Here is a 13,974-nt window from a genome sequence, read left to right as displayed (position 1 = left end):
AATAAGATTTATTGTTATTTAAAAGAAGAAAAAAAAAAATAGTACTCCTTAATTTTCTTTTTTCTCTTTCTTAATAGGTTGTTGCGTTGTTGATGGTCTTGAACGGTGGAGATTTATGATGGAGAGGATGTGAGGTAGTATAATAGGGTGGGTTGCGAAGTAAGCGAATGAGGCTTCTTTGGAAGCGTGGTGGTCCGCTTGACTAATGAGATGACTAATTTGCCCTCGACTTTTGTGAGATTTACGGATCATGCCTTACTTGTTTTCCAAGTTTACTGGAAAGGTAACGGTATGTTTGGTATATTGGATCATAACGTACCTCGTTTCTTGAGGTTACACGTGTGCTGCATCTTAATGGGCTGTGAGGATCTGGAAGGTGGGCATGGTGAGATTAACAACACAGAATTAAATATGAATATGACATCACTCTTTAGCACGTGATTTTAGATGAGATAAAATAATATAAACTTTTGTTTTCTTTTATCATCTGAGTATTTAATTTCCCCAAAGCTTGACTCGCAAAAGTCCAGATCCATCGTCCATCCGTGAAATGTTTGTGTTTGTATATATATATATACACTTACATTATGCTAGAGGCGGCTTAGGCCGTCACAAAAAGTAAAACGTCCCTTTTTATTTTATTTTATTTTATTTTTAATTTTATTATTCATTCCAAAATAATTATTTCGTCAAACTATTGCCACTGAGCCTTTCCTTGTCAAATTTTAGGATTAGATTAGATATAAAAAAGCAGAACTACATTTGCCACCTTTTTAATTGATGTTACATATATAATTTCGGTAAACTATTGTCACTTAGCCTCTCCTTGTCAAATTTCTGGATTAGATTAAAAATAAAAAATAAAAATAAAAAAATACTGAGAGTAAAATTCCTAACCCATTTGGGGAGGCCAAGTTCTATTGCCCATTTAAAGGGAACTACATTGAATGAAGTCAGAAACATATGCTAACCCAAATAAATAAATAATAAGTTAGAAAGCCATTGAAGAAAGAAAATGATTTTTAGAGAGATCATATATGAGGTTTCTATAAGTCCTACATAATCTTGTTTTCCCTTCTTTTCTTTCTCTGATTTTCCTTCTTTGTTATGGGTTCTTTTTTTTTCTTTCTTTTTTTTCTTTTTTTTTTTTTATTGGATTCGCTCTAATTAATCTATCTTCTTTATTTCAAGTTGTTTTGGTATTTACAATGATTTTAATGATTTTCGTTTAATGTTTTAATGGCGATCTAAATGTTAGTTGAAGAGGAAGGTAGAGAAGGTGAGATAGATCATAGAGCCGAGGGTAAAGAGAAACAATAAAATAAGAGAGAAAAAAGAGTATTTAACCTTGGTAAGAACACTAATTGAGCATGGATTTTCAAGCAGATTAGATAGTCCTCTATCAGTATATATAGGAGAGAAAAAATAGAAGAATTTCTTTTAAGGGAAGACATATTTAGGATTGTTTAGGGTTATTTGAGTATAATTTTAGTGCCCAAATATGAGCTCCATTTTTTAAATATTTCTAATTTATTTTTCTTACTTTGAAATTATAATAGCGTCGACATAAAATGTTATATTTGAATATTTATTCCCTATACTTCCTCTATCCCATATTAAATGTCTTTTTTGGGAATCAAAACTTTTTTAAGATGACATGTAATTATTGTATTGTCCTCTTTGAAAATTATTAAGTTACCCTTTCAAGTTTGAATATATATATATAAAATCAAGTTTAAAATTTACCTGCTTTGTTTGTAGCTTTGAAAATAAAAAAATTATACAAAAATACTTAGTTTAGTTTTCTGAAAATTATTTTTTGAAAATTCAATTATAAAAATTTCTGTTTTCAAATACTGTCTTTTATAATTTTCTAAAAACAAGATCCCGAATGTGTTTGCGTTGTTCGTTGTGCATTGGTGTTCACAATTATTGTTTCAGTATGTTTAGTGTTGGGCTAGATGCAATGACGGACCTCGAAAATTTTGTGAAGTGGGGCGACTTTTTAATTTGTGAGACAAACTTATATATTGGATTTATTTTTGTAATTTCAATAAAGTTTTCTTCATAAAATTTTTAAAATATAAAATATAAAATGCAAAAAAAATAATTCAGTAGGGTAAATTGTAATTTTAGTAGGAGTATTTTCATAAATTCTGAAAAATTTAAAGTATAAAATATATAAAAATAATAAATAAAAATAATAATAATAATAATTTAATGAGGACAAAATGTAATTTTAGTGAGAATATTTTTATAAAGTCTAAAAAAATTGAGGTCCAAAATAAAAATATAAAAAATCCAATGAGCCCCACTGGTCCAATGCCAGGCGGTGTGTCACAAATTGAGTGTGATTATTTGAAGGCTTTTACTAGCTGGCTAAAGTAGATAAAGTTTGTCAATCACGCTGTTAATAATTTAGCTGACGTGTATGTGATTAGTCTAATCATACCGTATGAGATTCGCTACAGATGAATATATAATTGGTACATAGGACGTTGACTTGTATCGTAAAATGTTATTTGTACTATGAAATCGGGATGAGTAGTCATAAATTTATTTGATAATTATAAATTTAAAGAACGAATAGTTACAAAATTTTCACGTCATATAAAAAAAAGAAAGAAAAAAAAAATTGTAGTGTTAAATTTCTTCTTTAAGAAATTTAATTTATCCCACCAATTACATGGAGACGACCTTGAGAGATAGAAACTTGAGCGTTGATGGGCCACTTTAATTGACTCGGGAGTCATGATATAATCTACATTGACAAATATAAAATGACACATGTAAAATTATGTCACCTTGACTAATCTAATACGGGTAATTGTTTTTTTAGAAAGAAAAAAAAAAACAAGAAATGAAAGTACACATCACTAATAGCCCATAATGCATGTGTAAAGTCCCATCATCACCACGTTTTGGGCTTCCAAACAAATGTGTAAATAGCTGTGATTCTAAGGGCACCAAAATGGAGAGACAGATTTGCACACAAAATAATATTGTCTTACCCATTTTGAATCTCGCAAATAAGCCAAGGATTTCAAGGTTCTGACAATGCTTTTAGCCTTTTTATTTAGAAAGGCGATAAAGTAGCATTAAAGTACAATTCCTGCGTACTTGATCAAACATGTGAATTATAACATATATTTAGTATGTAAATATAAATGTAAACATGCAAAACAAAAAATTAACCATGGTTAATGTACGGCCTTTTTTTTTTTTTTTTTTTCCCTCGATAATTGGAGTTGTTCGGGATTTTACCCCTACTCATTCATAAGACCCGTGCAAATCGACTCCTCCACACGAATCAGGAAAAGCTCAAAATATATTTACGGCCGTGATCCTTAAGGAATTGGTCGCACTCAGGAGAATTCAAACCTTAGACTTAATACTTCGTAATGCTCTAAATTTGTGTCATATTAAACCCTTGTACTATAATTTTGTCAAACAAGTACCTAAACTTGGTAAAGATTCATCAAATGACCTAATTCCTATTAGTGTTCCCTAAAATGAAAATGAGTCGATCGAGTTTAGTAAAGAATAAAATCTAAAACTTATATAAGGTAATGGTCACTCCACCTATTGAGTTAACCTTTTGAATTGTATACCCGTGTCTCAGCAACTGCATTTGATTGAGAGGTGTGCTACAACAATTTTTTGAATTTAAGGACCAAAATACCCTTTCAAGAAGAAGGTTACTCGTGGCACTTGTTAATGATCATTAAACCCATATGTTTTTTTAATAACAGCCAAAACCCATCATTTTGACATTCTATTTTTGCGCTCAAATGTATCATTTTTATCTGAATTGCACTCAAATGTATGCAATTCAACTAAATCACAAGCAGAAAAGACTAAAATTGCTAGTTGTGAAATTATTTTTCCAAATTGCCAACATGATTTACTAATTTTTGTAAATTGTTCGCGTATAGAAGTAGTATTGCAGTGACTCGGGCCAAACCCGATTCCAATCACACTGATATATTGGAGGGACGACTCGATCAAGTGTATAGAGAATCGGTTTGAATCCCTACAGAATCGGCTCATCCTAGTCTCGAACAAGTCATTAAAGAATCAGCTAAATCAACATTTCTGATAATGTGCAAGGTTGATAAAATTTTACATCCGTTACACAGCGTTGACATCATCAAACCATGGTTTTTAAAGGTAAGGGCTGGGATAAATATATTCATCACGGTGAAACAGAGTTGTATTTTAGTCTCGAATTTTATTATTGAAGAATTATATATCTCGACCCATATTTGGTTTGAACATGCACGTGAGAGGTTCCATCCCCGAAAGTCCTTTGCCGAGACATTAAGCATAAATGGAACTACCATCAAACGAACTCAAAACTTCACAACATAACATCAGAGAATCTGCCAACCATTCATTAGAGTTGCATGCTGAGGTAGTTAAAACCAAGAACCGCGTCGGATCCTCGTGAAATTTAGAAGCTGAAACATTGACAAGGTAGAAGAATGTCCCGTCTCCTTCGAGATGCACGGAATCACCACAAGAAGAACTCACAGAACAGATTTCGGAATTCCATCTTTAGAAAACTAAGCATGGCATCAATTCTTTTAAGGTAAACCTCACATGTAAGTTTTGAGAAAATTACTCGTGAAAATCTGGGTGTGTCCCCAAGGACAAATCCTCATTTGAATTCCTAAGTAGGGGCTATGTGAAAAGATATTACAGACTCTTGTGGTCACTAAACAATCTAAAGGACTCCCAACAAATAATGCCTCCAAATACGTAAATCAAAGACCACAGCTACGAACTCCAAGTTAAGCTCATGAGACTTAAGCTTACGAGACCCATACAATACTGGTCGTTTCTCTTGTATCAAAATACATCCCAAACCCTGCAAAGAAGCTACGGAATTTTTCCAGAAAACTAATTTAAACTGGGGAGCAAAGTTTAGCGCAATCACATTGCATTTCTATCATAAAATACATGAATCATTTTATTTGAAATAACAGCTTTTCTGAGGTGTCATTCAACATTTACACTCCTTTTATGGCGGAAACAAACAAAGGGACTGTGTACTTCTTCAGAATCTACTATTGTACACAATCCAAATGAAAATTCTGAGCTAGTATCACATTTAATGAAAAAAGAAACAGAAATTAAAGGAAACAAGTAGAGTATAGAAAAAATACCCTCCATATTTTCTTTTTTTCCTTTTCCCTGGGGGGTGGGGTGGAACGTCACCGAATTAGATGCCTTACTATCAGCTCTTGTCACTGGTAGCAAGGGTCTCATAAAAGAGAATGTACCCATGATCTGTATTACTTGAATACTCCTGAGCAGATCCAAAGAACGTTTGAACCGCAGATTCATCAATAATCTCCACATTCTCATCGTCAAAGAACAACCAGTGATTGTGGCTTTTCACGAGACTGACATAGTGCCCATGGTTGGGCCCACTCCCAACGTGGACAACAACAGCGAATAAGGAGTACTCTAAGTCAGCATCTTCCATGGTGTTGCTTAGTTTCAGCTCCAGTGGGAATACAACACGGTAAGACAGCTTCTTGTACCGACCAAGTTGTTCCATGTACTTAAAACGCTTCAAATGAATAACCAGAATGTGAGGTGGTTTCTTTATCTTCATCCTCTTTTGGGCTTCTTGCAAACTGCATTTGGAGAAACAAACAAATAACTTTGCTAGTTGGTGCTTGAACTGAAAAGGCAATAAGTCAATAAACAAAGGCACCTACCTGCAGCACTTGTCACAGAAGAATTTATCTTCAGCATTCAGAGTTTCTGTGGAACTAAAATTCTTGAGGCAACTCGTAATTGAACTGTTCTGTTCAATATCGAGGCTCAAATCTAAGAACGTCTCATCCCTTGCTGTGACTGTCTCACACCTTAAGCATCTCGTCTCATTAGTAAGTATACCCTGCACTTGTAAATTCATCAAAAGCAATCAAGTTAACAGAAGTAAGCAAACATCACCCAAGAAAACAAATCTCAAAAGTTGCAACATATAGCATCCAAAATAGGAAATGTGTGTACAAATTAGGAGGAAGTTTCCAGGTTATCATGAATCTTAAGCTAATACCATAGCATCCAGCAATAAGGAACCCAGAATGACAGGAAAAGCCATAAAATTTACAACAGATTTACCTGAAAATTTTTGTGAACCCAGGTTACTAATGGATCCTTCTTAACACCGTTGGCCTGGGCATTCTTTGCCCCATTTGCAATCTTTTCAGAAGGTGAAGAAGTTTCTGGCGAACTTTTCACTGCATGGGGCTCTTTCTCCAGTATGTCAACAAGTTCGTTCAACAAGAAGTTCAGAAACTCATGGGCATCCTACACACAATACGATCTCTGAACTGTGAAAATGCATATAAGAGGGATTGAAGAATTGTACAATATATGCATTGCGTTGCACACTCCCTATTGAAGAGGGCCATATAAAGGATGGTAACACTATGTGTGGAAACATGATGAATCCAAAGTTTATGACCATCGTGATGCAGGAGTCTTAGTTTATGCCCTTGTGATGCAGTATTCTTATGCAATAATCATATAGATTTCAATGTACTTCAAAATATATTCCAGTGGCAGTTCCTACAAGCCCGGGTCTCATACACCCAGGAGTCATGGGTTGTGCAAACATGGGACCACCAGCTGTCAGCATTAGTGGTGTCTTCTGCCACCCCAAAGGGAGAGAGGTGCAGGGTTCAAGTCCCGGTTGGGACATGGTATAGAGTAAGACCATAGCCAATCATCCATTTGATTGACCGGAATAGGATAGGATTCTGCACGAATTAATCACCAGGCATAAAGCTGACCAATGGCCATCTGTCAAGGTGTAAAAAAAACTGCTGGACCATAGATTGGCTCAGCCAAACAACAAGTATTATAAAACAATGTGAAGTAGTCAACTACCCAATTCAGAGGAACCAGTCAACTACCCAATTCAGAGGAACCACAGCCTCCTGCTGAGTCACTGAATCATAGAAATGTTGCTGCTATGAGAAGATGAATTCAGAACTGTGTAAACTTAAAAAGCAGATCCAACATTAATAAGTTCAACAACTAGTACTGCAACAGCATCACCAATGAAGCAGTTCTGTGAGAGAAGTGATGGCACTAAATTGCCAGCCTTTTTGTTATAAGAAATGTAAAGAGACACTATAGATGAAGGGAATGCACTCTATACAAGAACCACAAAGAAAAAGGCCTGTATCCATTGGCCATGAAGCATGAACAATAAAAAGCAAATGCCTGATTTACGAGCCTATTTGGTTCAGCTCTCAAAAAACAGTTTTAAAAGAACTCTTAAAATACAATAGGGTTTTTGGGTAAGTGGGGAAAGAAAAAAATAAAATTGTTCTCTGAGATTGCGTTTTTTTAACTCTTTCCAAAAACAATTTTCATAGAACTATCAATTTTTATTTTTATTTAAAAAAAAAAAATTCAAACTACCTTTTTGTTTTTCAGTTCTTTGAAAACATAAAACTGTTTTTAGAAAACAAACCAAACAACACCAATCAGAACAGAATACATCAGGAAGCACCTAACTCTTGCAATCAAATTTAGGTAGTTGAATTTTACCATTCAAAAAAAATTAATAAATAAAATAAATAAATAAAGAAATGAAAAATAGGGAGATGAATTTCGTTATTACTGAAATGGCTATTTTAACCTATAAACTACAATATTTACAAATAGAATTTGGGACCAGGGGTCTCTCTAAAAACTGCTTTACAAAGTAAATGGTTTTAAAAAAAAAAAAAAAACGAGAGTAGAAAATGAGAGGGTTTCCACATGTCATAGTGTCGGTATTGCGTTTTCAAACTTTAAAAATATATTTAGAGAAATAAATCTAGTTAAGTTTCAAGGCAAATCTCAAAGCAAGCACAACATATACGACATTCAAACAAACATATATCCCGTCAAATGCATACCTGATGCATGTAGCCACGGAAAAGCTCATTCTGTTTCTTCACTCTTTGTACAAAGCGTTTTGGAGCAATGACACCTGTTTTCTTCTTCTGTGAACTTATCTGGACAAAAACAACTTAAAAGTCAGTCATGATAAAATCTCGAACCAGTTATAACTAACATAAAGAACAACATCCTCATTTTTTTCTTCCGTAGAGCACTTCAGTCTGCGATTATCCCATGATTTTCCGAGATAGAGTTGAGCCACTCATCAGGACAACCAGCAAGTTCAAATGTAGAAGGGAGAGACCTTATAGCATATGGAGGAGCGGCACAAAAGTGACAGATAGAAAAGCAAAGGATATGAGAAACGAAGAGAGTTTCAAGAGAAGGTTCAGTTCTTGGTGTGAACTCAAAATGCTTATGAACTATAAAGGCTTTATCATGGTATTCTTGCAAGCATGAAGCAATTTGATTAGGTTAAGTTATTCAGGAAAAAAAGAAGAAGATTAGGTTAAGTTTTCCCCGAGAGCAATGGCTGTGGTTTGGTAGCTTTGGTATGCAGGGTGTCTTCGTATTTGACAATGTAAGTTCCCATGTTCACCTCCTTGCAGTTACTCCTATTCAGTCTGGAATTTCCCTTGCCAATTTTCTAATGCAGAGCTAGCAGCCAACCATGCAAATCAATTGCCTCAGTAGGGTATTTTCCACCTTATTTTCCCTCAATTCCAGGTTTCTTACTTGCACCTTGTTAGGTCAATAGGACTTAGATTGGTAAATTTCCTAGAAGAAAACTATAGACTGTAACTTTTGTTTTAATTTCTAGCTTAGATTAGAAATTTCAGAAGTTAGTTGTTACATCCTACACTTGGTTGAAGAAGGAATTCAAGGTAAATAATAGGGTATTTGTGTACTCCTGTAAATGGTAATTTAACACATCGAGGTATTTGTGTAATCCTTTTCTACAAGGGGTAAAAAGGTAATTTTACACATTGATGCACTCACCAAACTAAGATTCATGCATACACGATTAGAGTTTCTAAGTTCTCATGATTTGATTTCATTTGATTCCCTAAATCTTTCAAAATTTGCATAAAAGTATTCTTGGAAACTTCCTACCAGAATTTTCTAAGTATAAAATCAGCAGTAGACTTTGATTGATTAAGCTACCGTTGGAGTTCCGTCAGTCAATCGACCAATTCTTTGATTGATCAAGGCCTGCAGGAACTCAATTTCCTTTTCTGATTAAAACACAACCAACCCTGTTCTCTTTATACTTCTAGTTTGCCTATATACATACCATGATAGGCAGAATGCCATACACCTAGGGTACAATATAGAGAGAGCATCACTGAGTTCTAGAGTGCATTTTATTTTTGTTTTGTGTTCTTCATTCTTAGTTTTGGTGAGTCTTCTTCATTGTCTTGACATCTATCGTTGCACACTACAACTGAAGAATTCAACACAATATTCAATCTATTGCTTAGAGATTGAACTAGATAACTAGTGGCTGAGACTAGAACACTGGTTGAGAAGCTAGATTAATGAGGACCGAAGTCTGTTGACAAGCAGATTGTATGTCTGGAGACTATAGGAGAATTGACAATTGAACATTATTCAATCCATATGTTGCCATAAAATAAAATGTCAGCATTCATTTAAAATAAAAAAATAAAAAAATAAAAAATGAAAAACAAAAAACAAAGTTTTCTTTGGTTACCGATAAGAATAAGAATTAAGAATTTTTTTTAAGTGGTGTGTTATTGATAAAAGAATAAGAATAACATCATTAGCACAGAATCTGCATTCCTTTATGAGAGAACGTAGTTAAGGATGATATCATTCTCTTTTTCTTAACACAATTCATTTCATATTGCTCCAATCCAATCTATGAGTTGAATCATTCAAGTCTTTCAGGAAGTCAATTTCTGCATCTTCTGACCTCCATACTATTTGTAATCAAGTAGACTTCATACAAAATACTCAACCTTTGAATTTTTACACTTGACTGAGCATTGAAACTCAAGCTGCATGAAGTCAATTCAACAATAGTTTCTCACTAGAACCTGATTGCTACCATGTGATTGCACTGCTTTTTGAAAACAACCATATGGGAACACCAGTGCAGTACAAATTTCAATCTTGCTAATGCCGTAATCAAAGGCATTTACATTTTTTCGATTTGCTAAAGACCTTTTATTTTTTTTAAATTCCTTTAAAAACTAGAACTTTTTCACACAAAATAATATAAAAAAAAAAAATCTCATTCTTTTAATGATACGAATCAGCTATTGTTCTTAATATTCTGGTCAATTTAGATGGGTGTATTACATATTATGTCATAGCTTCAATTATTAATTTATATATTTTTGTATTAAGAAGTCATCAGTTGATAATTAATTTAGTCCCTCTAACCCCCTTCTTCTCTCTCTCTCTCTCACTCTCTCTCGGGAAAAAAAATTAGAAGGAAAACATGCAGAGTAGTTCAAATCTAATAGTGCACTAAATATAACATGACTAAGGCAATCTAACCAAAGTAGATGAACTGACAATAATGTAGAATTACTTAAAGATGAAGTCATAAGGGAGCATCTGTGCTTTCAAAGGCAAAGCACCCCATTTCCAACTTATTTTACTACCTGCGTAAATAATTCTGCCAAACATGTAAGGAGATTCTCTTCTGCATCCCCTGGATTTTTGTATTTTGCATAATACTCTAGTAGCTGTTCTCGAAATGGAACACAGAAATAAAGAGCCTGCAAAGCCAAAATTGCGCAATAATATTAGGCAACATATTGAAGGAAAAATTCAGCTTGAAACAACACTGTGACTCTGTATCATTAGCATGTTGAAGTATTTTTCTTGATTATGAAGGCATAAATAATTTCACTTCCACTCGCAAAAAGAAATAAGAATAAGATGGCCCATATTACCTTTAAGATCCAGCCCATATATGTAAACAAGTTGGATCCATTGGAAAATATAAAACAAGCCCATATGCAAAATACATTACTATTGTCAAAACGAAAAGCTCAAACAAAAATGGTCTATATTCCCTGTAACGATCAAACTGAGAAGCACTTATCAAAAAAAAAAAAAAAAGATCCAACTGAGAAGCCCATTTTCAACCAAAAAACAAACCCTAATCTCATTTCAAATCCACCGACCACATTATGCCCTACCTCTCATCTCTCATTTTCTACAACAACCGGCAACGGCTAGCCTCTCACTTTGGCCCTTCAATATTTCATATTCTTTGATGACATCAATCGATGAAAAGTGAAATCAACTGTGAAAGGAGAACGATGCACAACCATCGACGATTTCAAACAATATCAAGGTATGCAGACATATATAGCTATACATCTATAATTCTAAACAAATGATTTGTAGTCTGTATCCATGTACATGAATCTGTTGTGTTTATATGTGGCCAAACAAGTACGAGCCAACTCTGAGCTCGCCGATATTCTGACAAGCCAAACTCGATTGCCCGAACACGAGCTGAGCCTGAGCACCTCCCTGACTATGGTGAGCCCAGCCCGAATATGCCAAAACTCAGCTTGGTTCATTTGCAACCCTATCATCATTGGTTTACTGGAGAACTCAATACACAGCAACAACGGGAAGATGCGGCAATAGAAGCCCCTAGTAGGAGCAGTGTTATGGGATAGAAAGGATGTCACAGTAGAGGTTGGGCAGCACGCAAAATAGAAGAATGGTAAGCAAGGAAGAATAGGGACATTCCAATGTCATTATAGCCCAAAATGAATACAACCTTTTCTTTAGTCCCTTCAAGTGGAGTATGTAACAACAAACAATTAAAAACCAGAGCACATTCTGAGAAAAACAGAGCGCTGGAAGGAAACGGTAGGCTCCTAGTGAATGGGATTTAGCTATGTGATTTATGCAATTTCTGAGAAATAAATGTATGATAGATATTCCTGTTGTTGTTAGCTTTGAACTAACTTGTTTACAAAATTGGCAAATCTAAGACAATACAACTATATTTGACCAAACACTTCCAACTCACATAATAAGGAACCCACAAGAGCCCACTATGCAAAACAGATGATCTCTCGACAATAGCATGCAAAACAATGTCATCAAATGCTACTCTTTAAAAACAAGCAAAGACTCAAAGTTTTTAAAATAATTCTCATTCAATAAAGCAGTAGTTCTGCACTAAAATACATAAAAAAAATTGCCCCCACACACATTTATATTCAGTGGTCTGCTGAGGAACGAACAACTAGAGTCAACCAAAAGGTCTTCTTCTGTTTTTTGAATCACTGTTGTGATCATTAAAGTATTGTTCAGGGTAGTGTCGGGAGATTTGGAAGTCTTGGAACATGACCAGAAAAGGTAAGTAACCTCATTTTTACAGTGAGGATATCTGAAAGGAGATGATGGCTACTTCTCAAAAGAGCAAGCTAACCCACATCATAGTGTTTCTATCTGGAATGCAAACTTGTTATCCCTCCGCCATTACTAATTAACACATTGGTCTAAGACGCTGGGAACTTTAGAAGATATTTCTGCAAGGTATCTTTATGCAAGGAGTAGTAGTAAAGGGACGGTATTTAGTAAACACATTAGAAAACCTTTGTCAAGAGATCTTAATCAAATTAGTTTTTTAAAATAAATAAATAAGAAAGAGATAACAGTTCAGTAGGTCAAAATTTTAAGATGCTCAAGAACACCAATCATTCAGAAAAATATTCCATCACCATGCGCTATGTCCTGATGCTTCAATAAACCCATTAAACATGGCTAAATCTACACTTCATAATTGATAACCACAAGGTGTTAAACTATGCATTGTACGGCAGATTCAAGTGGAACTATTATCACGAAGAAAATATATATATATGTGTGTGTCTATTTAAAAAAGTAGTACGGAGGTTAGAAACTCAATGCCGGTGGGAGTTGTTTCACCTAGTTGGTGCTGTGATAATCTCAAACACCACCAGAAACACTAGGGTTAAATAGTAAAGATAATTGGAATGGCCATTGGCTAATTAGCTGTGGTAGTTAAACTTAGTCATCATTGAATGCGAAGGTTTTTGCAAGCTTTTGGATGGGTATATGATACATAAGTGATATATAAATGTATCTAAACATATATATTTCCAACACATACAACGAAATGGACCAAAACTCAATAAACCTAAAATTCTAGCAATTATGTAGAGTTAAAATTATCAAAATCTAAACAAAACCCACTATTCAGAAGCACACAGTTTGGAGTAGAACCCAGAAAAACATCGATCACAACCACGAATTAGAGCAGCAAATAACCCATAAACAAAAGAAAAACGAAGCCAATCGAATTGAACTGAACCTGCAGGACGCTGTTGCAGTAGCAAGTGTTGCCGAAATTCTCGAGGCCGAAGTAGCGCTCGCCTTCTGGGAACTGGTCTCCGAGAGCTTTCTCGAGCTTCGAACCCGCCGCACCCATGAGACCATCAACCAAATACCAAAACTCCTCTATCTCTCCTCTCTCTCTATATATGTATCTTTCTCTCTCTAACTTCACTCCATCGATTCTCTCTCCTTCACGGCTTCAGATTCAAACAGTTTGCCTCTTGTTTCTATCTCAAATATAGAAAATAGGAAGACGCTTTCTGTGTCCTATTGATTAGGGTTTGTTTTGATGCATTTATGCTCAACAATATAAACTTGTGTGTGTGTGTGTATATAAATGTATATAATATAGAGAGATTGATGAAAGGAAATGAGAACTTTGTTTAGTTTGGGTGAATTTTGATCTCAGGCGCAACTCTACCTTCGTTTTCCTTCAATAGGTTTATGTTGACTCTCTTGTTTCGTATTTTTTTCTATTAGAGGAGTGTTTTCCCAGGTTGGTTTTATCAAATAAACCTACTTTTACTTACCAAAAATAAGTAAATAAAGCAATTTCGAAGAATAAATAAATAAACAAAAAAGTCATTGCTCGGCCAAATAAAATAAAGGCTTGCTTGGTTTAACTGATAAATCAAAAAATTATACAAAAATCTGATTGACTGCACGTGAATACTCTTTTTGAGAAAATAATAATGTGAG

At 34.5% G+C, this 13,974-nt stretch overlaps 1 protein-coding gene across 1 annotated transcript; it reads right to left on the bottom strand.

Annotated features, from left to right (window-relative positions):
- Nucleotides 1-4,925: 4,925 nt before the first annotated feature.
- LOC132300309 (ubiquitin carboxyl-terminal hydrolase 4-like) lies at nt 4,926-13,771 on the bottom strand. The gene is made up of 6 exons (XM_059797335.1): nt 13,253-13,771; nt 10,548-10,664; nt 7,932-8,030; nt 6,139-6,327; nt 5,730-5,911; nt 4,926-5,645 (listed from the first exon to the last, which is right to left on the bottom strand). Exons 1-6 carry the CDS (start codon nt 13,367-13,369, stop codon nt 5,240-5,242), a joined length of 1,110 nt encoding a protein of 369 aa, XP_059653318.1. The 5' UTR covers nt 13,370-13,771; the 3' UTR covers nt 4,926-5,239.
- Between the last annotated feature and the right edge of the window lie 203 nt (nt 13,772-13,974).

The sequence above is a fragment of the Cornus florida genome, unplaced genomic scaffold (assembly GCF_030987335.1).
Source record: "Cornus florida cultivar Cherokee Brave unplaced genomic scaffold, ASM3098733v1 CherokeeBrave_3.0.0_Hap2_Chr03, whole genome shotgun sequence".
Taxonomy (NCBI): domain Eukaryota; kingdom Viridiplantae; phylum Streptophyta; class Magnoliopsida; order Cornales; family Cornaceae; genus Cornus; species Cornus florida.
Note: the sequence above shows the minus strand (reverse complement) of the source record. Positions and strands in the feature narration are given on the sequence as shown.